The sequence below is a fragment of the Lithobates pipiens genome, unplaced genomic scaffold, assembly GCF_037356315.1.
Source record: "Lithobates pipiens isolate NorthernLeopardFrog02 unplaced genomic scaffold, aLitPip1_a1.2 Scaffold_23, whole genome shotgun sequence".
NCBI lineage: Eukaryota > Metazoa > Chordata > Amphibia > Anura > Ranidae > Lithobates > Lithobates pipiens.
The window spans coordinates 26,154,621-26,179,069 of NW_027507785.1; the positions used below are offsets into that span (position 1 = coordinate 26,154,621).

Consider the following 24,449-nt stretch of genomic DNA (forward strand, 5'->3'; position numbering starts at 1 on the left):
ATGTATGTTTACTGTGGTGGGGTGGCTGCTCTGCACAGAATCACGTACCTGTACGTGATCTGCACTCCCAGGCAGGGGGTGCGCCCCCCCGGCGGCCGGCCTGGAGGTGCATTGATTCGAATCAGAACTGATCAATCTTCAGGTCCAGGCCAATGATTTTTGGCCCAGACCTGCTGATCGAATCTGACCAATCACAGACCAGCATGTGTCTGTGTTTACAATAACCAGACACAGGAAATGATGATCCATCTCTCCCGGAGCCCTTTTTCGGTTCTAGCATGAGAGAGGATCAGAGCACACAGTTCCACAAGCACTTAGCGAGGCACATTTAACCCCCTGATCTCCTCCCCATTTAACCCTTTCACTCCCTGTCACAGTGTCATTGGGTACAGTGTGCAGATAGTTTACTGATCACTGTAATAGTGTCACTGGTGATGCCAGATAGTAGTGGCATCAATCCTAGGTAGCATCAGTTTGCCAGCCACATATTCCCTAATAAATTTTAACTCCCTGATCGCTCCCCAGTTAACCCTTTCACTGCCCTGTCACAGTATCATTATTATAGCGTACAGATATTTTTTTTGTTCGCTGTATTAGTGTCACGGGTGACGCCAGATAGCGGTGGTGTCAATTCCAGATAGTGTCAGACTGCAAGCCACATATTCATTATCACGTTTAACACAGACACACTATACACCTTCATTACTAGTATAGTGTCTGAACTGATCAATATCTTTGATCGGATCAGAACTATACTAGCATACCCAATAGTATAGTGTTTCTAAAAGCGCAGTGTTAGCAGGATCCGCCCCGACACCTGCAAGCACCTGTGTTTAGCCCCTCCCCCCCAACAAGTGCAGTGTCAGTAGATCACTGTCACTTCTAATACACAGTTCACAAAACTGCAGCATTAGCAGAGTCACGCCTAATCTCTGCTAGCACTAGCAGTTACATTTTTTTTGTGGCGGTTCAAACAGTCCTTGACAACCAGGTGCTTTTTTACCTGTGAGTCACACTGGGTACCTGTAAATTTAGTGGCCAAAATGTCAAACGAAAAGTCACACCAGTGAAGAGGCCTTCAGGATTCTGAGCATGACAGATGAGAGCGATGGGGAGTCCTCACTGTCAGAATACAAACCTGTAGAGAGCAGCGGCACCCTGACAGATAGCTCTGATGATGAATTAGAGGTCCCTGCTACGGTTAGGCGTACCCGACCCCGTTACCTGTTTGCTGAGGTGGTACAATCACATGATGTCTCCCGTATGTAGCAGAGTGCCAGTACTAGTGCCACTCTACCTTCTGGTGAACTGGCGAGCATCAGCGGCCTAGTACATCCTGGTCTTAGACAAACCAGCACTGCAGTGACACCATGGCGGGTCCCATTAATGCAGTTCAAACTGGTGCAGTGTCCTGCAGCCACCAAGAATTCAAACACAGGCCTGTAGAGCCCATAGTGTCCTTCGTGATGCGCTTACAAATCCTGATTGGCTGCCCACAGATTCTGCAGCACCCATACTTCCCCCATTCATTGGCCTACCCAGAATTCAGATGGAAACAGCAGATTTGGGATGAATTTCGAGCGCAGATTACAAGCCAGGCGTTCTCATCCAACATCAGTACCTGACCTCGCAAATGCGCTTCTGGAAGAATAGTCAAACATTCCCATAGACATCAGGGGTGCCACGTGCATTGTGGGTGCACGGGCTCCATCCGCCCTAATCCCTGCCACCGCCTACCTATCCATGCACCCAGCCCCTTTCAGGTTACGGACGCATGGACTCCTATGGTAGCGTGGGAGGGGGTGTTTTTTTTTGAGCACCTGATTAGAGCCTGAGGCTCTAATAGACTTAAAAAAAGGGTGGGCTTGGGACGCAGAGAGTGCGCCCGGATCCCACCCTGTTGTGTTACCATAGCGAATTAGTTTTCCCTATTTTTACACCACAGTGCCTCCCTGCCAGTCAGTGAGACCTGTTTCCCGATTGGCCAAAGCATTGGCAGAAGAGAAACACAGGGGAGGAAGCTGGAGGATCGGACTCCTCCGCCACGGCAGCTGCCCACACTGAGACACAGGATAAGAGGACCCAACAGCCTGGTAAGTGCCGGAGGGGGGTAGTCCTGCTGGTGTGCGTGCCCCGTGCTCCACGGAATGGAGGAGGAGACGCACGGGAACCATGGAGGATGCAGGGGCCGATGCGAGCCCATCCCACAGCTCGCTGCCATCACCCAGATGGGGTAAGTGTCGGTCTGATGGCAGGCAAGCGGCATATTATGGGCACAAAGCTGCATATGGTGGGCACAGAAGCTGCATATGATGAGCACAAAAGCTGCATATGATGGGCACAGAGGCTGCATATGATGTGCACATAGGCTGCATTTAATGGGCACTGAAGCTGCATATGGTGAGCACAAAAGCTGCATATGGTGGGCACAGAAGCTGCATATGATGGGCACAGAAGCTGCATATGCTGGGAACAGAAGCTGCATATGATGGGCACAGAAGCTGCATATGCTGGGAACAGAAGCTGCATGTGATGGGCACAGAAGCTGCATATGATGGGCACAGAGGCTGCATATGATGGACACAGAGGTTGCATATGATGGACACAGAGGTTGCATATTATGGGCACAATGGCTGCATATGATGGGCACAGAGGCTGCATATGATGGTCACAGTGGCTGCAATTGATGTTTTTTTTCAAATAATTTCAGTTCGTTTGCGCCCCCCCAAAAATGTTGAGCACCAGCCGCCACTGATAGACACACTCCTAAACCTTGTGGACAGCTTTTGCAGAAGAGTTGAAACTGTTATAGCTGCAAAGGGTGGGCCAATGCAATATTGAACCCTACAGACTTAGACTGGGATGCCATTAAAGTTCATGTGCATGTAAAGGCAGGTGTCCCAATATTTTTGACAATACTCTGTATCTCGGTTTCTGAATTTTTACCACTTGTACGTGGATAATTTTTATACAAGTGTGCCACTGTTTAGACACCTTTTTGAATTTGGAATTGGTTTCTGCGGCACCGTGCAACCTAATCCCGGGGCTTCACCCAATGGCTTGTAAATACCCAACTTAGCCCTTGTACACACGGTCGGAGAATCTGTCGGAATGTGTCCTATCGGACCGTGTCGTTGGATAATCCGACTGTGTGTGGTATGCATCGGACTGATTCCGTCGGAATATCCGTCGGACCCAATTTTCCAACATGTTGGAAATATTTCCCGACCAACTGGGCCGATCGGACATACTCCGATCATGTGTAGAGAATTTTGATCGGACCAAGTGCCATGCATGCTCAGATCAAATTCCTACATCAAAGCTATTGGCTACTAGCCTGAATGTAGTCCCATCGTAACGAAATTACGTCAACACGTTCTGAAAGATCGGATTTTTCGCCAACTTTGTCCGACCGTGTGTATGCAACAGTTTCGGACAAGATCCGACGGACAAAATCCGACGGGCAAAATCCGACGGATTTGGTTGTGGAAATCTCCGACCGTGTGTACAGGGGCTTAGACTGGGGGAAGAGAGCCTACTTGGAAAGTAGTAAATTGCTTGTAGTGAAGTGGAAGGACAAATGGGATGTTTTAGTCCTGTCTTCCATTCAGGCAGATATGACAGTCCAAACTGCAATGGCAACTGTGTTGTTGAAAAGCCCCCTCTGTGTCCACGAATACAACCTTAACATGGGAGGGGTGGACTTCAATGACCAGACAATGGCACCATACTTAATTTCCCTTTTAAAAGCCCTTTTGTTTCCAGAAGGTGCTGTGGCCAGTGGCGGCTGGTGTTCTTTTATTTGGGTGGGGCAGCAAACAACCAAACCCCCCCCCCCTCTCCAGTTGTTCTCTGGTCAGTCCTTCGGCACTTACCCCATCTAGGCTGCAGGGATCGGGCATCCTTGGAGCGACGGCGGGGATCGGGCATCCATGGAATGGCGGTGGGGATCGGGTATCCATGGAGCGGCAGTGGGGACTGGGCATCCAGGCATCGGTGGGGACCAGGCGACTCTTCTTCTCCAGTCCTCGCCTCCACTGTGCGTATGGTGATGGGTATCAGTGCCGCTTCCCAATTGGCCGAGAGATGGATCAGTGTTGAAACAGCGAATATTTATTGGTTGTTGCAACACACCTGGGTGGGCTCTGGACAATTCCTCAGCGTCCCGAGCCCACCCTATTTTGAAGGCTATTGGAGCCTATTGATCTAATAAGGTACTTCAAAAGAAAACTTGGCCGCTGTAATTCATGTGCCCGGTGACCCCGAAAGTGGCGGCCATGCATAGATCGATACAATGCATCAACCTATCCATTACTCATATAGGAGGTGGCGAGGAGAGAGGGGGCGGCGCCCAGGCTGTCCTAATAGACCAGTCGCCACTGACTGTGGCCCAAATTCACAATCCAGATGCAGTGAGCCAGCTGCATGAGAGTCATTTTCCAGATGTCCTCCCTGGTATGCCCACCCAAAGAACGCCCCAAAAAAAACGTGTCTGTAGTAGACGCGGATATAGGTGTGGCACCCGCTTTTACTGTCCCTCCTATCCTGGCCAACCTGGTCTTTGCATCCAGGGCTGTTTCTGTTGCTGCCATACTCTAGTGGAGTATTAGTATAGGGTACAGCATGGCACAGTCTAGGGCACACATTCACAGGGGGTCTCGAAAGATATTAGTCAGGAAACTGGCTATATTATTTTAGAGACCCTAGCCTGTAATGTTTAGGTCGGCAGAATGGCACGGACAGGCAAATGGGCATACATGGTACGTCCCTTTAAATTTTCCGCCATGCCATCCCGTACGCGCGCCAGTCGGGACCTCCGTGAGTCCAGTCGCTGGTCCCACGGACTCAATTGCCGTGGGTATACCCGCGATCGTCTCACGGGGAGGAAGAACAGGGAGATGCTAAAGTAAACAAGCATCTCCCCGTTCTGCCTAGCAACAGTGTCACTGATCTCTGCTCCCTGTGATTGGAGCAGAGATCAGTGATGTATAAAACACAGCCATGCCCCCCACAGTTAGCAACACGCCCCAGGACACACTTAACCCCTACACTGCCACCTAGTGGTTAACCCCTTCACTGCCAGTGTCATTTACACAGAAATCAGTGCATTTGTATAACACTGATTGCTGTATAAATGACAATGGTCCCAAAAAATGTGTCAAAAATGTCCGATGTGTCCGCAATAATGTCACAGTCACAATAAAAATTGCTGATCGCCGCCATTACTAGTAAAAAAAAATCATTAAACTTTTGCGCAAACCAATCAATAATCGCTAATTGCGATTTTTTTTTTTTTTTACCAAAAATATGTAGAAGCATACGTATCGGCCTAAAATGAGAAAAAATAAATTTTTTACATATTTTTTGGGGATATTTATTAAAGCAAAAAGTAAAAAATATTGCATTTTTTTCAAAATTGTCACTCTATTTTTGTATATAGCGCAAAAAATAAAAACCGCAGAGGTGATCAAATACCACCAAAAGAAAGCTCTATTTGCGGGAAAAAGAGGACACCAAGTTTGTTTGGGAGCCACGTCGCACGACCACGCAATTGTCAGTTAAAGCGATGCAGTGCCGAATCGCAAAAAGGGACTTGGTCCTTTGGCTGCAAATTGGTTCGGGGCTTAAGTGGTTAAGTGACAACTTGTGTAAAAATAAGAGCCCTTTCACACCGAGCTGCAGGGGGCCTCGGCTGTAAACTTTACCGTTGTTTTAGCAGCACTATTCGGCCGCTAGCGGGCGGAGGTTCTAACCCTCCCGCTAGCGGCCCAAAAAGGTGTAAAATCTGCCCGCAAAACACTGCCGGAGCGGAGTCTTTTTCCAGCGGTATCGCTGTAGAGTTCACAGCTCCAGAGAAGCTTCTGGCAGGACTTTTTATGACAACCTGACCGCGCACCGCTCCAGTGTGAAAGCCCTCGGCCTTTCACACTGGAGTGAAAGGAGACGTTTTTTTCAGGTACTATATAGGCACTAAACAAAAAAATAGAAAAAATTTGCGCTTAGTAAAAAACAATAAAGAAATCAGCAGCTGAACACCATAACCAAGATACTAGGCACAAAAAAATATAAAATAAAAAAGTGCAGCGCTTAACCAATAAATATTACTGTGACCATTAAAATAAAAAAGTGCAAAAAAGAATGCCAAAAAAACAGTGAAAACGAATACACAAAAACTATTAAAGATGAATCAAAAAAATATAAATTCAAGTGTCCATATATAAATTAATAAAAAAAATATGTAAAATGTCCAGTGTATGTGTAGTAATAACTGAAACTTGATTGTTCAATCAAATTGTATTTGACCACGTGGACCCGTCACCTCTAAACACCACTATTAGATGGAGGCTTACCAGATCCCCAGTGACCCCCCTATTAGGGGAGGTCAAACTGCACGAATTCGATCCCAGGTCCCATAGATGTCCAGATACCCAGATGCCGGAGATTATCCCGATTTTTCGGATGTCTCGCAACCTTCGGATTTGCACGACTGCTCTCAGCAGGCCTCCAAACGAAGTATCACCATAAAAAAACAAAAATGCACCAAATCGTGTGATATGGTTTCAACAAAAATTTATTAGAGCCAAATGCTCAAGCGCACATAAAACGACTCCACCGAGTCACAGGAAAAATGTACAAGTGCCATTTAAAAACAAACAGAAATGCTAGCAAAAATAAACAAAAATAAAAAAAACTCCTCAACATGAGTTTGCTACCCGACGATCGTTTCGTCAAAGGTCTGACGTCATCAGGGGTTCTTTTTTGAGGGACACTATACATGTCATTAATGTTTTACAATCCTTGGAATGGAAATTACCTATTGGTTAGGGCAGACGTTGCCTCTTTGTACACGGCCATTCCCCATCAATTGGGTTATGACACAGTACAACATTTTTTAGCTCAGGATAATACCATCTCAGTTACCCAGCGTAATTTTATTTTAGAATTGCTTGACTTTGCTATGACGCATAACCATTTTTGGTGTGAGGGAGCCATTTTCTTGCAAATAAAGGGGGTGGCCATGGGAGCTAAATTTGCTCCCAGTATGGCCAACCTCTTTATGGCAAAATGGGAAGAAGATACTGTTTTGGAGAACAGGCCACCAGAGTTGGTGGGCTGGAAAAGATTCATTGATCATGGGGATCTGGTAAGCCTCCATCTAATAGTGGTGTTTAGAGGTGACGGGTCCACCTGGTCAAATACAATTTGATTGAACAATCAAGTTTCAGTTATTACTACACATACACTGGACATTTTACATATTTTTTGTATTAATTTATATATGGACACTTGAATTTATATTTTTTTGATTCATCTTTAAAGCGGTTCTTCACCCTAAAGGGGAAGTTCCGCTAATCTGATCCCTCCCCCCCTCCGGTGCCACAATCGGCACCTTTCAGGGGGGAGGGGGGGTGCAGTTACCTGGATAATCCAGGTAACTGCACCCACTTCCGGCCAGACCGCCGCAGACCCCCGCAGACGCCCCCCGTTGTGTTCTGGGAAACACACAGTTCCCAGAGACACAGCGGGGGACCATAAGAGACGCGCAGCACGACTCGCGCATGCGCAGTAGGGAACCGGGCAGTGAAGCTGTAATGCTTCACTTCCCGATTCCCTGACAGAGGATGGCGGCGGGGACAGCAGCGAGACGAGCGATCGCTCGTCATCTGCCGCCGACATCGCTGGACCCTGGGACAGGTAAGTGTCAATTTATTAAAAGTCAGCAGCTGCAATATTAGTAGCTGCTGGCTTTTAATATTTTTATTTTAGGTGCAGAACCACTTTAAACCCTTGTACACATGGTCGGAGATTCCGACAACCAAATCCGTCGGAGTTATTCCGACGGATTAATTCCGGAAGAGGTCCGAAAGTGATGTTGCATGCACACGGTCGGACTCAGTTGTCGGAATTTCCGGTTGCCAAGAACGGGGTGACGTAAGCCACGTATGGCGGCACTAGAAAAAGGAAGTTCAGCTCCACGTCCGGCACCCTTTGGGCTCCTTCTGCTGATCTCGTGTCTATCACGTGTTAGTAGAAGTTTGGTGAGAGACGATTCACGCTTTTCAGATTTGTGATTCAGTTCGCTACTGCTCTTGTCTTTGCGTATCTGATTATCAGTGCGTGTAGTCAGTAAGCATTAGTTTCTCATTGTGGACTATATCTTGGTATAGTACGCTTTGATTTGCATTGCTTATTGTCTGCTTGCTTCTGCTATTCAGGTCGTTCTTTCAGGCATTGCTGTTTATCAGTGCTTTCTGTTGTCCGTTCTGACCAGCCGACCGTTTTCAAACCATGTTTTGTCTACGTACTCGTCGTAGAATTTGTGCTGTGCAGGGGCTTTGTGTTGGGGTTGTTACTTTGACACAAGCCCGGTCCATGAACAGGGAGAGGAGGCGTTTGTGGACCAAGAATTGGTTGCGCCAGCGTGACCAGTTCTCGCACATGCCTTTGCTCCGTGAGATCCTGGAGAATAATCCTGATGATTTCAGGAATTATCTCTGGATGACGGACCCCGTTTTTCTCCGTCTGCTGGCTTTGCTGTCCTCTTATATCAGCAGGCAGGATACGTGCATGCGGCAAGCCATCACTCCGGAACAGAGGCTCATTGCCACGTTGCGCTACTTGGCAACTGGGAGAAGCCTTCAAGACCTCAAGTTCTCCACAGGCATCTCCCTCCAGGCTCTGGGGATCATTATTCCAGAGACCTGTTCTGCCATCATTCAGGTCCTGCAGAAGGACTATATGAAGGTAAGTTTTATCCTTCAACATCACATTCTATGTATTTAATGATTGCTAATGTCTTGCATTTCTTTCCTCATTCCCTAGGAAACTCTGACTCTGATAAGGGGACCTTATACTTTAGGCTTTAAATACTCATTTCCCAAAATGTTATACTGATCTTGGCCAAAAATGTTGGTGTCTAATCTGCTTGCAATGTTGATGTGCAAAATTACTAATTTTTTGTCTTGTTTCACTCCACAGTTTCCTTCAATGCCACAGGAATGGCAGACTAAGGCCTCCCACTTTGCCAGTCGTTGGGACTTTCCCAATTGTGGAGGTGCAATTGATGGGAAACACGTCCGCATCATCCCACCCCCCAACTCGGGGTCGTACTATTTTAACTACAAGGGGTTTCATAGTATTGTGATGTTGGCAGTGGTGTCTGCGACCTATGACTTCTTGTATGTGGACGTGGGGCAAAATGGCTGGATGTCGGATGGTGGAGTGTTCGCACGGACAGAATTCTACTGGCGTCTCCAGAGTGGCAGTCTGGGCTTGCCACCCCCAGAGGAGAATCAGGAAGGACTCCCGTTCCTCTTCGTCGCGAATGAGGCGTTTGCCCTGGCAAACCATCTAAAGCGGCCTTTCCCGATGAGGACCCTCACCCCGGACCAGAGGATTTTTAATTTCCGGCTGGCCAGAGCCAGAAGAGTGGTGGAGAACACTTTTGGAATACTGGCCAGCTGGTTCCGCCTTTTTTTAACGCCTATCCACATAGCGGAATATAAAATAAATCACATAGTGCTTGCCTGCTGTGTTCTGCACAATTTCTTAAAAAGACATTCAGCTAACTATGTGGTCTCAGTTGGCCAAGATGCAGACTTGCTTGAAAATGAGAACCTCACGTTCCTTGAAGCTGCTCGTCCTGGCTTGCCCCCTCAAAGCACCCGTGAGGTCCGAACCCAATACATGGAGTACTTTGTGGGTAGGGGGGCCATTGATATGCCAGACAATGTCTGAGAGGCTGTCTGTTAATAAATTTTTCTTTGAAACTACAATAATCTTTGTTTTCATTTACTGCTTGGCTTGGTTTTAGGTGTCTCCTAGGTACATTTTTGATTTTTGTTGTTGTGCCTTTTTCTACAAAAGTGCAAACCCAAGGTGACAGTCTCTTCTTCAGATAATCTTATTATGTTGTGGGGCTGCTACACACACATACCTTGTTTTTGTTAACTAATGTATGTAGTGCATTACTGACCAAAATCTTGCTAATTTTCAGCACCATGGCAGAAATATGTGGGGTCATGAAAATGGTGTGATTGGGGAAATTAACACACCACTGTGGGTGTTATTTACTAAAGGCACATCCACTATGCACTACAAGTGCACTGAAAAAGTGCACCTGAAACTGCACTTGGAGTGCAAAGTGGAGTTGCCTTTAGTAAATAACACCCATTGTCACCGAAAACAACAATTTTACTCCAAATACTGCTTTTGCGCATTGAAAAAGGAAGCCACACATAGTTGATAATTTAACTTTTTAATCAAAGCACATTCACATGTGCGTTTAGAAAAGGGTTTTACAACAAACCAACATATTGGGTGTATCAAAAACATTATTTAAGGTCATTTTTGGGTAACTTGGTGTTTTTGTGTAAACAGGCATGTATCAATGCGTAACATACAGAACACAGGAACTTACAAAGTTCAACTTTAAAAAGTGAAGACAATATCAGACATGAGTATGTACAAACTGGGCTGATATTGCCTTCATCACATGGGGTGTCACCCCTGGAAAAGACAAATTTGTAAGATGCCTAGAGGCGATTCAGTTCGCATTGTGCGCTATACAAATATTTCATTCATTCATTCATTCATTCATGCACACAGTGTGTCAACATGTGCTATCTCCCATCATGGGGGATCAATGTAGATGTTTTGGGGCTGCAACCCCTTCAACTCAGCCACTTTCCACAAAACACGTACATTGATCTCCCATGATGGGAGATAGCGCATGTTGACACACTCTGTGCATCTTCCAAATTAGGAAAATTTGAAAAATACAAAAGTTGTTGTTTCAAAACAAAAAAAGAAAACCCTAGCTAGTTTGGGGTGTTTCACACTCTCCCCAAAACATCAATGATGTTCTTCATTTTATTTTGAACATCATTGATGTTTTGCTGTATATTTTCTAAATCCCGATTGCACCCCATTATCTCCCCAATCAGGATCTGGGCACTTTCACTGGTAAAATGTGATTCTTCTTCCACATCACCTACAAAAAAAAGCAAAAAAACACACCATGTATTATAAATATGCCGACATACATTGATGAGCTTACCGGAAGCTGTGGTCTCCGACACTCACCTGTTGTGGTGACAATTTGTCCAACTTCAACGATCTCTCCTTCCTCCTGCTCCTGTGCTTCTGGTGTTGGAATTTCGCCTTCTTTGGGAGGGGTGGGGTCCCTGGTGTCCTCAGACTTCCCGTGTCTTCTCTCCCCTATGAGAATGTAAAAAAGGAATACTTAGCACACAGAGGGCAGAAATAGGAATATGAAACATTGCTTGGAAGTGTGGTACAATTGTGTTTTTTGGCCGAGTTCAAAGGTGAGAACATTATTGTGGACACTTTGTTAAGCTGGAATTCTTACCTGCAGAACGATGTTTCTTACGAACGAATGAACCCATGAACTTGAAAGTGGCCATTTTAAACTGTACAACATGAAATCAAAGCACATGGAGCAGTATGCAAGCAAGAATAATCATATGAACACACGACAACTACTTACTTTTTTGAAGAATACGCTTGATCCTTCTGTACTGATCGTGCTCCCTCAGTTTCAGGTCTGACCAGCGTTTTCTCAGTTGATCCTTGGATTGTGGTACCCCAAAATTCTTCTGAAGACTCTTCACAACTTTAGTCATGATCTTGGCCTTTCTGATATTTGGGTTTGGGTAAGGTCCATACTTCCCATCATAGTCGGTCCTCTTCAATATGTCCACCATCTCCAACATCTCTCCAAAAAACATATTTGGGGCCTTAAATCTTCTCTTCCAGGATCGGGACGTTTCAGGCTCCGGGCTTTCCTCACCCTCCTCCTCGTTAGTGGAACTCTGATTGCGCACCTGTGTTCTCTTCGCCATGTGCTCTTTCCACTGCGCCGAAAGCAAAGGGGCGGGGAATAGTCTAAAAAGAACGTCAGGGGCGGGTGGAGTTTCACGCATGCGCACTGTATATAAAACGCAACACGCGTGTGTCGTACTTACGATCTGTGAGTAGAGGAAGGAGGAACTGAAACTCTGATCTTTCAAACAAAGGTACAATTTTAACTTGGTACATCACTAGCCTATACTGCTTCTAGATTGAGGCCTATTGGCACAAGATTATAGAGAGTTTAGCCTCATATTATTAGGTTTTGTCTTGTGTTGTGTCTTGCAGACAAGATGGATCCCTTCAAGGAACCTGATTTTCTAGAAATGATCATTGATCTGCTCAGGGAGCTGCCCTGCCTGTGGCAAATGAAAAACCCCCTTTCTAAGGACCCAAGAAAGAGGAAGGCAGCGCTGGAGAAAGTGCTTGGTTTGGTTAAGATCATGCTCCCCACGGCAGACATGACCTATGTGATGGCCAAAATTGGTGCCCTGAGGTGTACTTATCTCAGGGAGCGCAAGAAGTTCCAGGATTCCCTGAGATCAGGAGATCCAGATGCCATTTATATCCCCAGGATGATGTACTACGAGAGGCTGCATTTTCAGGCAGACCAGGGGGAACCCAGGCCACCACTCTCCAGTCTTCCTTCAAGGCTTCCTTCACCCCCAGCTGAGGCTTCCGATGTCCAACCTGGGCCTTCCAGGCAACAACATGTGGAGGGGCCCAGCTTGAGACAGGTATAGTGATGATAACTAGATGTTATTATTGATTAGTAAGTTGTGAATTAACAAAGTGGTTTACATCTCATTAGACAGTAGTGACCAAAAATGATTGGTAAAAGAATGAAAAATGCTGGGCTCAGAATGATAGTCTGTTCTATTTGGTAACATTCAATTTGCAACAGTCATGAGCACAAAATGGTGTGATTGATGAGCAAAAAACTAAAACTATGTCCCATTTTCATACACAGGAAGACCTCAGCCGGGGGGAGGCTGTGGCAAGTGGCAGCCAGGATGTTGACCAACACCCTCCTCCTCCTCCTGCCGCAACTACAGAATCCCAGCCACAGCCTGGAAGGAAGCCTGGTGGGAAGTGCCTAAGGAAGACGAGAGAGTGATGGCCTGGGTTCAGTCTGGTCTGACAGAAGATGCAGCCTCTTGAAGAACCACATCCTGGGGACATATGTGGCATCTGCTTTTCCTGATCTCTAGGACTTCTGGACCAGACTGCTCTCCCTGAGATATGTACTCCTCAGGCCACCAATTTAGCATTTTCTAATTAGTTCATGTCTGCCCTGGGGGCCAAAGGCTTCGCCAAATTGACAAGTTTCTCCAGCGCTGCCTCCCTCTTTTTAGTTGTTTGACACCTAAATAACGTTTTTTTTCGTTTGAAGAAATACTTGCGTATGTGTTTTACTTCAAAAAGGACAGTTTATTTGTGAGTACGCAGGTACATTTAAAAAATACAAAGTGAAATGAATAACAAAGGGGCACCAACACTAAACAACCTACGTAGATTAAAAAAGAAAAAGAAAATACAAAAAAGATAATAATGGTGTTGTGGTAAGTTGACACACAAAACACACCCCAAAAAATGCAAAGATGAGCCAACTGTCAACAAAAAAAAATGTGTAGATGAGACGAGTTAAAATATCGTATTGCTGAAATTAGTAAAAAAGATTGAAGAAATACGTTTGGGAGAAGTGTGTGTGAATATGAGCATCAAAAGAAGTTCATTCTTGCAGCATTGTAAAGAACAAGAGAATGCGCTTCATGAAAGAATTTTTAACATTGCAGCGTGACGAATGTGCTATATCGATTACGAGCAGTAGTTTTACCTGAGCGAGCGCTTCCGTGTCGGAATTTGATTGTGAGCATGCGTGGCACCTTGTCCGTCGGAGTGGGCTACACATGATTGGAGTATGTCCGATCGAACCAATAAATATTACCGTGACCATTAAAATAAAAAAGTGCAAAAAAAGAATACCAAAAAAAACTGTGAAAACGAATACACAAAAACTATTAGCCCTTGTACACACGACGGAATGTTTCCTATCGGACCGTTTTGTCGGATATTCCGACTGTGTGTGGTCTGCATCGGACTGTTTCCGTTGGAATATCCAACGGACCAACTTTTCCAACTTGCCGGTAAAATTTTCCAACAAAATGCACTCTCGGCTTACACAACTGCAGCCAGCAACCCTGCTGGGAAGCCATAGGTCCGGAATAATGTGTCCGGGTTTCAGGCGGTCTGAAACGCGGACGCATGATTCCAAACCCGAAAGGTGGCAACCCTATTGCACCCACTTCCGGGCATAGACTCCCACGGGAGTCTATGCCTCTTCTTGTCCCGCCACGCTGTCTGCTGGGACACACACGGGTCCCAGAGACAGCACGGACCATTGCCATTGGGCTGCGCGACTCACGCATGCGCAGTAGGGAACTGGGAAGTGAAGCCGCAACGCTTCACTTCCTGATTCCCTCACCTAGAATGGCGGCAGCAGCAGCTGAGAGCCGAGCGATCGATCGGCCTTGGGTGCCGACATCGCTGGACCCTGGGACAGTTGAGTGTCCATTTATTAAAAGTCAGCAGCTGTAATATTTATAGCTGCTGGCTTTTAATATTTTCTTTTTCCAGTGGACTCCCTCTTTAAGACACTTTTTCAAATACCCGAACATCTCCCCAGACTGGCATAGAAAACACATGCCATTCCCCACAATCACATAGTGTCCTTCATGTATGCCCTACTATATTTCAACCAAGAGGTGAAAACGCACGCATACCTCCCAACTTTTGAACTTCAGAATGAGGGACACTTGAGGGAGGAAGCGATCAACAGCATGCTACGTGCACAAGTGGGTGTGACCAAACGCTTAACAGTGGGAGGGGCTTAATGGGCGTGGTTAAACAAAACCCAGGTTTCCTTGTACCTATAAAAGTGCAGGGCTCAGGAGAGCACTGGGTACAGATTGCAGGTTTCTGCGTGCCTTTTGCATAGGTAGCAGGGTTCTGGAGTGCGCTATGGACAGAGTGCAGGGTTCAGGAGAGTGCTAGATACACTGTGCAGGGGTTCTGGTGTATGTTATGCACAAGGTGTGAGATTCTGAAGTGCTTAATGTACAGAGTGCAGGGCTCTGGAGTGTGTTATGCACAAGGTGCAGGGTTCTGGAGGGCGTTATGTACAGAGTGCAGGGTTCTTGAGTGTGTTATGCACAAGGTACAGGGTTCTGGAGTTACGTACAGAGGAGTGCACACAGGATGGTTCAGGGGAGTGCTAGATACACTGTGCAGGGTTCTGGAGTATGTTATGCACAAGCTGCAGGGATCTGGAGTGCGTTATGTACAGAGTGCTGGGTTCTTGAGTGTGTTATGCACAAGGTGCAGGATTCTGGAGTTATGTACAGAGTGCAGGGTTCTGGACAGTTGCGGCCCGCCCACATGGGGCGCAGGGGTGCTGCCTCCCTAATCCATGCTCCCGGCCCCTAATCTACATGCAGGGCACAGGACGCATGAATTCCAATTATTTATTTATTTATTTTTAGAAGCACATGATTGTAACCTGAGACTCTAATTGGCTTAAAAAAAGGCATTATATTTTTTTGCATTATAAACAAAAATGAGAGACAATTTAGAAAAAAAAAATTTAATTTCTGCTACAATACGTAATACAATATGTTTTCTTTAAATCGAATTTCTTCATCAGTTTAGGCCGATATGTATTCCTCTACATATTTTTGGTACAAAAATCCCAATAAATCCCAACAAATTGATTGGTTTGCACAAAAGTCATAGTGTCTACAAAATAGGGGATAGATTTAGGGACTTTTTTTATTGTTTTTACTGGTGAATGGCGGCGATCTGCGATTTTTAGCGGGACTGTGACATTGCGTGGACAAATCTGACACTAAGTGACACATTTTGGGGACAAGGGACACCAATACAGTGATCACTGTAGGGAAGGGGTCAACACTAGGGGGCTTTCAAGGGGTTTTAACCTTGTTCCCTAGGTGTGTTCTAACTGTGTGGGGGATGGGCTCACTGGGACAACACAGAGATTGCTATTCCAGAATCACTAGGAACAGCAGATCTCCATGCATACCTCCCAACATTTTTAGATGGGAATGAGGGACACCTACTAACAAATGTATGTAGGCATAGGACACGCCCCCTGCCACACCCCCTTAAGGAGAATTAACCACAAAAATAACGTTAATTAAATCGACAAGGACTTTTTTTTACCACTACTATTCCTTTATATTGGCTTTTAAAATTTACAAATGCAGCAATTTAGAATTTAGATGAAAGGTTTAGCACTGGGAAACACTTTTTGAAAGATAAAAAGTGCATTTTATATACAACTACAGTATATGGATCAGACCAAAATGAGGAGGAATGAGGAGGAATGAGGGACAGAGGGACATTGCTCCAAATCAGGGACAGTTCCTCCAAATTTGGGATAGTTGGGAGCTATGTCCATGTTGTCCCCTGTCAGAACAGGGGGATCCGCCTTGATTACATTGCCTCTCTGTACCCTGAACGCGCGTGCGCTCCAACTATGACATGTACAGACCGCCATACAGGTATGTCGGTTTGTGCAGCCGAGCCGTCTTGCCGCAGTGTATACAGTGGGTATAAAAAGTCTACACACCCCTATTAGAATATCAGGTTTCTGTGATGTAAAAAAAACGAGACAAAGATAAATCATTTCAGAACTTTTTTCATCTTTAATGTGACCTAAAAACTGTACAACTCAGGTGAACAACAAACTGAAAGCTTTTAGGTGGAGGGAAGTAAAAATAAAAAAAATAAAATAATATGGTTGCATAAGTGTGCACACCCTTAGACCCCTTTCACACCGAGGGTGCTATAGCATTAAAAATAGCGCTTGCAATCCGCCCTCAAACAGCTGTTCCATTGTCTCCAGTGTGAAAGCCTGAGGGCTTTCACACTGGATCGGTGCGCTGGCAGGGCATCAGGAAAAGTCCTGCCAGCAGCTTCTTTGGAGCGGTGAAGGAGCGGTGTGTTTACCGCTCCTCCACCGCTCCTGCCCATTGAAATCAATGAGGCAGCGTGGCTATACCACTGACAAAACGCCTTGCGGGAGGTTTTAACCCTTTCTCGGCTGCTAGCAGGGGTTAAAAGTGCCCCGCTAGCAGCCGAACTGCGCTGCAAATCCGACTGCTAAAAATAGCGCAGTTTTACCGCCAACGCTATGTGTGAAACGGGTCTTAAACGAATACTTTGTTGAAGCACCTTTTGATTTTATTACAGCACTCCCTCTTTTTGGGTATGAGTCTATCAGCATGGCACATCTTGACTTGGCAATATTTGCCCACTCTTCTTTGCAAAAACATTCCAAATCTGTCAGACTGCGAGGGCATGTCCTGTGCACAGCCCTCTTCAGATTACCCCACAGATTTTCAATGGGATTCAGGTCTGGGCTCTGGCTGGGCCATTCCAAAACTTGAATCTTCTTCTGGTGAAGCCATTCCTGTGTTGATTTGGATGTATGTTTTGGGTCGTTGTTATGCTGAAAGATGAAGTTCCTCTTCATGTTCAGCTTCTACCCCATGGCCCAGACATATGAAGAGTACGGGAGATTGTTGTCACATGTACCTCACAGCCAGTACTTGCCAGATGTTCCTGCAGCACCTTTACAGCGGTGGTCCACCCATATAAAAGTCAGCAGCTACAAAAAGTGTAGCTGCTGACTTTTATTAATTGGGCACTCACCTGCCCACAGGTCCAGCGACGCGGAAGAACAAAGCCCTGCTCCTCTCCCTTTCCTCTCTACGGTGCCGGCATTGTCACTGTGGGCGCCTGGCTGTGACTTCACAGCCGGGCACGCACTGCGCATGCGCAAACCGCACTGTGACTGGCTGGGCAATCATCTGGGACCTGTGACGTGTCTCAGATGATTGCCGAGAGGGAGGGAGGAGAGGTGAACTTCTTTCCGGCGGGGCGGTGCCCCGGGAGAAAGTGGGAGCTGGGTGCCCCTAAAAAGAGGGTATCTGCTCCCCCCCACCAAAAAAAAATGACATGCCAAATGTGGCGCATTACTACTCTCCTTGGGGCACCCACAAGTGTCTCAGGACGCTAAAATGTTTGGGTTTGACTTGAAGAAAAGGTGGAAAGCCTTTTGTAATGTATATACACATTTGTGTATTTATATAACTGTATATGTTTTTGTCCTTTTTTCATATTTGTTGTGCTGTAATCAGCCCCCACAATATCAGATACTCATAAATGTTAGTTTATTTTTGGCCTATTGGCTTGACTTTGACAAGAGACGTTCACAAAAAATGAAAAGGCTTTGCTCTGAAAGAGACACTGGAAATGTCAATCTCTTACAGCACACCGTCGTCGTCTCAATGACGTCAGTCAGTCGATTTGGCAACCCGTCAATTTTTGTAACGGAAATGACGTTTCGTCGCCGCCATCTTGCTACACCCCGCACTCCTCCACAGTAAGGATACAGAGAGAAGGGGGAAACGGACATGTTGTTACACCCACCGGAGTTTTTCATTTTACACTTTTTTTTAACAGTAAAGTGAGTCCATATCGTGAAATACAGTGCTTAGAACTCAGTCTGGCTGGCTATATGTTGAATTTTAAAAGCAACGGCAAGCTTGATCATTTCATAAGTTTGCTAATCTGACAGAAGTTCGCTGCTTTTAAAATTCAACATCTAACCAGTCATACGGAGCTCTAAGTACTGAATTTCCTATATAAACTAATTTTACTGTTAAAAATAAGTGAGAAATGCAAAACTCCGGTGGGTGTAACAAGATGTCCGCTTTCCTTATTCTCAGAGTTTCCTTACTGCAGAGGAGTGCAGGGAGTAGCAAGATGGCGGTGACAGAATGTCACTTCCGTTAGACATTTTGACGGGTCGCCTAATCTGACGAAACATCTGGCGCGGCTTGGTCGCGTCACTTCCGTTGCTCGTTGCTGTCAGAAAACTTGTAGCGCGCCACCTGCTTGGCGGAGAGTGGTGCTTGTTGTCCGGAGTGTTGCGGACGATGTTGGGGTCGCTGAGAAATTTCCCTCCGCCCGAGGAAGGGGTGAGGCGGCAGCAGGAGATGACCGAGGCCGTGATGAGCGGAGAGAAGCTGGGGAGAGGAACGCTCTACATAGCCGAGAGGTGAGCGGGGTGGGCTGACAGCAAGGTCTGGGGGGCCCTACAGCTCCCACATGAGGGTCCCCCAATACAACATGTTCTTATCCCATACGCCTCCCACATGAGGGCCCCCCAATACACCTCCCATGGGAGGGGCCCCCCAATACGCCTCCCAAGGGAGGGCCCCCCCCCAATACGCCCCCCCCCCAATACGCCCCCCCCCCCAATACCCCAATACGCCTCCCAAGAGAGGGCCCCCCCAATACGCCTCCCAAGGGAGGGCCCCCCCCCAATACACCTCCCATGCGACCTGACTCACGGAGCTTGGCGCACGCACCTGCATTCCGCCTCTTAAAGGGCAACGTACAGGTGCGTTAGTTTACCTGTATGAGCCCTTCTGAGGTTAAAAATAAAAAAATAAAAATTGGGGGTCACTTTTATTCCTATTACAAGGAATGTAAACATCCCTTGTAACAGAAAAAAGCATGACAGGTCCTCTTATATATGAGATCTGGGGGGTCAAAAAGACCTCGGATTTCATATTTACACTAAAATGCAATAAAAAAAATGGCCCTTTTAAGAGCTGTGGGTGGAAGTGATGTTTTGTCATCGCTTCCGCCCTCCAGTGTCATGGAGGCAGGTTGGGGGTCATCTTCCCCTCACTCATCTCCATGCACAGCCACAGGAAGGATCCATTTGCCTCTGCCACTGCTGACAGCTCCGGTAAGTGGTGGAGGGTACCATATTGCGGTGGAAGACGGGGGGGGGGGGTTGGGGGGGGGCCTCTTGTGCCGCCAATAAAAGTGATCTTGCGGCGCAGCGCCCACTTTTTTTTTATCTTGTACCGGACTGCCGGCTGAACACTGGGATACCGGGGTTATGGCAACCAACTGCTTAACGCCGTAACGATATACGCCCTCAAACTAGGGACGTACATTGGCGTGCTGCGGTCCAGAAGTGGTTAAAAGTCCACAGCATTATTATTTAATTTTCTGCAGGAGCCTAGAGCTCTTTAAAGTGTGGGAGGAAACCGGAATACCTGGAGGAAACCCGCACATGAAGAACATGCAAGCTGCAGGTAGTGCAATAGCTGGGATTCGAACTGACGGTGGATTTGCTGACCACTTGGCCAACTGTGTGATAGCCAATCAGAGGCTCAGCAATCACGAACTGGGAAATCTTGGTTCCCGATCTTTAATAGGAGATTCGGAGCTCTCGGTTGAGTTCACATCTGTGTTCCGGGACCCTGATGCAGCAGCACAAAAAAAAACATGCTGCTTTGGTAAATCGCACTGGGGTGCCATTAACTCCCAGTGTCACCCCCCCCACACACTGGAAAAAAGGCAGTGCGGTTTCCTGCACCTGGACAATGCACGGTGCCCGAGCACCCCCCTCCAGGCACAGAATTGGATCAATGCAGAACTCGGTTAAGTAGTTAAAGGATATTTCAGCCACCTCTCAGGCCGATAGACTATATTGTGTACATATTCTGTACATTACAAAAATAAATTACCCTTTTTTTTTTTCACTGTTATTGCTGTCATAGGGAATGTAAACATGCCTTGTGACAGGTACTCTTTATGCACTTCAAAGTATTCAAAACATCAAGATCTGCATTTTTGAATTTTGTTATATATATATATATATATATATATATATATATATTATTTATTTATTTTTTATGACGCCTTAAGACCCCTTTCACACTGCCAGCATTTTTCAGGCGCTACAGCGCTAAAAATAGCACCTGAGACAAGCGGCTCCATTCATTCCTTTTGCACTGGCAGTGCGTCAGAAAAAAGTCCTGCCAGCAGCTTCTTTGGAGCGGTGAACTCGCTGCTCCTCCCCATTGATATCAATGGGGCAGCGCTGTGATACCACTGGCAAAACGCTGCTCCGGCTGCGCTTTGCAGGCAGGTTTAACCCTTAAAACGACGGTAAAGCGGTGCTAAAAATGGCACAGCTTCACCGCCGACGCCTGGGCCAGCTCGGTGTGAAAGTCCTCTTAGGACGCCAGTAATCCAGGAAGTGATGTCATGGCATCGCACTTCTGGGTTACTAGATTCGAGACCCAAATGAAGCATCGGCAGGAAGGCAGTGAGGGGGGGGGGGGGGGGGGGGGGGGATGGATGATTCCGGTAAAACCCCTTGAAGCAATATCCGGGTACGTTTGTGCCCGATGCTTAAACAAAACTGAATTTTGACCGCTGATAATTGTGCCCCACTGATAATCGGTCGATCCCTAACTGGAAGGTTTTTACCCTAATGCATAAAACTTTTTGACTTTAGGACCACTTGCCAACCAGGCTTTTTCTTGCACTTTTTACAAGTTTAAATCAGTATTTTTTGCAAGAAAATTCTTTATAACCCCCAAACCTTATATATATATATATATATTTTTTTTTTTGCAGAGACCCTAGGGAATAAAATGGCTATTGTTGCAATTTCTTATGCCACAAGATATTTGCACAGCAGTTTTGCAAATGCAATATTTTTGGGGGGGGGAGGGGGGAAATACTTTAAGGCTTGGCTCACACAGGGGAGGCACGACTTGCAGCGAGACTCACAGACACGACCTGCACACGATTTCAGTGGCGACTTGCAAAACGACTTCTGTATAGAAGTCAATGCAAGTCACCTGAAGTCGCCCCAAAAATAGTACAGGAACCTTTTTTTTTTAAGTCGGTGCGACTTGAGTCGCTCCTATTAGAACGGTTCCGTAGTACAGAACGGAGCGCGACTTGTCAGGCGGCTAAGTCGCCTGGACAAGTCGCCCCTGTGTGAACCGAGCCTCACAACTTCAGCTCCAGAAGGTTTACCCCCCCCCCCCTTCATGACTAGGCAATTTTTTCAATACAGCACTGCGTTACTTTGACAATTGCACTGTACCCAAATAACATTTGTTTTTTCCCCACACAAATAGAGCTTTCATTTGGTGGTATTTGATCACCTGTGCATGTTTTATTTTTTGTGCTATTGACAAAAAAAAAAAGACTGACAATTTTGAAAAAAAAAAATGGCGAACCTTGGCACCCCAGATATTTTGGAACTACGTTACCCATGATGCTCCACGACACTGCAGAGCGCATGAGCATCATGGGAAATGTAGTTCCAAAACATCTGGTTTACCAAGGTTCTCCATCACAGCCCTAGGGAGTGCTTTCTAACTGTGTGGGGGAGGTGCCTGTAACTGTGAGGAGACAGAATGTGTCTCCCCTACTAGTATAATGGCATTCTGCCTCTCTCTCATAAACAATCGGTGGGTCCCAGCGAACAACTGGTCCGCCGGACACGCTGATTGGCTCCTGTTGTGTTTAATCAGAGCGGGTCACTGGCGGTGCACGTCCCAGACCTTAAAGTGCACAGCGAATACCTGTATGTGATTTTGCACAAGGAAGCTGACATGCCTATATATATATATATATATATATATATATATAGCAGTTGCACGAGTACGCAAATGCTCCCGTTACCTGGGAGAGGCGGTGTTTCATCAGATTAGACAACCCGGCGCAACCGCAAGTTAGCGGACGAAACAACGTAAGTGACGCTCGTGTCAGCGTTTGGACATCCCCACGCCCATCTATGTACACCCTGCAGTCGGCTGCAGTAAGCCAGCAGCATATAGTTCGGGCTGGGTGCAACAAGATGGCCCCTGCTGCTTTTATGCAGCCGAGTGCAGGGTGTACAAAGATGGGTGTTGCAGGCAGCCTTTCCTTTCATGGCATTTCAGTGCCTGCCCATAAATGCCACCTATCAGTGCCAGCCACCTGTCAGTTCCATCAGTGCCAGCAACCTATCAATGCCATCAGTGCCAGCACCATCTATCATTGCTAACCATTTGTCAGTGCCCATCAGTGCCACCTAATCCTATCAGTGCTGCATATCAGTGCCACCTAATCTGTACTGTGCTCTGAAAACTTTCAAACGACATTAAAAAGAAAATTAATCGGTAATGGTGAGTACTTGGGGGGGTATCGGTACTTGTACTCGGTCTTAAAAAAGTGGTATCGGGACAACCCTAATATATTAGGTATCCATTTACTCGGCATATCATCATCTTTATACAGTATGCTAATAAATTGGGGCTTTGTTTTAAACCATTAACCACTTGCCGACATACATATATATATATATATATATATATATATATACATACATATACATACATATACATACATATACATATATATATATATATATATATATATGTATATGTATGTATATGTATGTATATATATATATATATATATATATATATATATATATATATATGTATGTCGGCAAGTGGTTAATGGTTTAAAACAAAGCCCCAATTTATTAGCATACTGTATAAAGATGATGATATGCCGAGTAAATGGATACCTAATATATTAGGGTTGTCCCGATACCACTTTTTTAAGACCGAGTACAAGTACCGATACCCCCCCAAGTACTCACCATTACCGATTAATTTTCTTTTTAATGTCGTTTGAAAGTTTTCAGAGCACAGTACAGATTAGGTGGCACTGATATGCAGCACTGATAGGATTAGGTGGCACTGATGGGCACTGACAAATGGTTAGCAATGATAGATGGTGCTGGCACTGATGGCATTGATAGGTTGCTGGCACTGATGGAACTGACAGGTGGCTGGCACTGATAGGTGGCATTTATGGGCAGGCACTGAAATGCCATGAAAGGAAAGGCTGCCTGCAACACCCATCTTTGTACACCCTGCACTCGGCTGCATAAAAGCAGCAGGGGCCATCTTGTTGCACCCAGCCCGAACTATATGCTGCTGGCTTACTGCAGCCGACTGCAGGGTGTACATAGATGGGCGTGGGGATGTCCAAACGCTGACACGAGCGTCACTTACGTTGTTTCGTCCGCTAACTTGCGGTTGCGCCGGGTTGTCTAATCTGATGAAACACCGCCTCTCCCAGGTAACGGGAGCATTTGCGTACTCGTGCAACTGCTATATATATATATATATATATATATATATATATTATATACATACATACATACGCTTTAAAAATGTATATTTTCTTCCTGCTTGGACCAGAGATGACGTTGCTCCAGTCTTCCTAAAGCCATAGTCCAGGGATATGCAATTAGTGGACCTCCAGCTGTTGCAAAACTACAAGTCCCATCATGTCTCTGCCTCTGGGTGTCATGCTTGTGGCTGTCAGAGTCTTGCTATGCCTCATGGGATTTGTAGTTCTGCAACAGCTGGAGGTCCGCTAATTGCATATCCATGCCATAGTCGATCGATGAGTGTTAACTCTTTGATCATCTAATGGGTGTAGGTGGCTGCATTGCTGGATCATTTTTCTGACCAACTGGTGGAAACGGTAAGCCCAATAGAAGGGGGGGGGGGGGGGGGGGAGTGTGTGCAATGTCCTCTCCTGCCACTTTGGAAACCGTTCCAGTGGCTAATGAACCACTCGGGCCGGTTTCCTGACAATGCCGGCCA

General features: G+C 46.1%; 1 protein-coding gene across 1 annotated transcript in view; it reads left to right on the forward strand.

Annotated features, from left to right (window-relative positions):
* Window positions 1–18,791: 18,791 nt before the first annotated feature.
* The window catches only part of CLNS1A (chloride nucleotide-sensitive channel 1A), a 62,318-nt gene continuing 56,660 nt past the window's right edge, over window positions 18,792–24,449 (forward strand). The window contains exon 1 of the mRNA XM_077451370.1: window positions 18,792–19,015. Within this exon, the coding sequence (XP_077307496.1) occupies window positions 18,894–19,015 (122 nt within the window). The 5' untranslated portion in view covers window positions 18,792–18,893. The remainder of the gene's footprint in view (window positions 19,016–24,449) is intronic.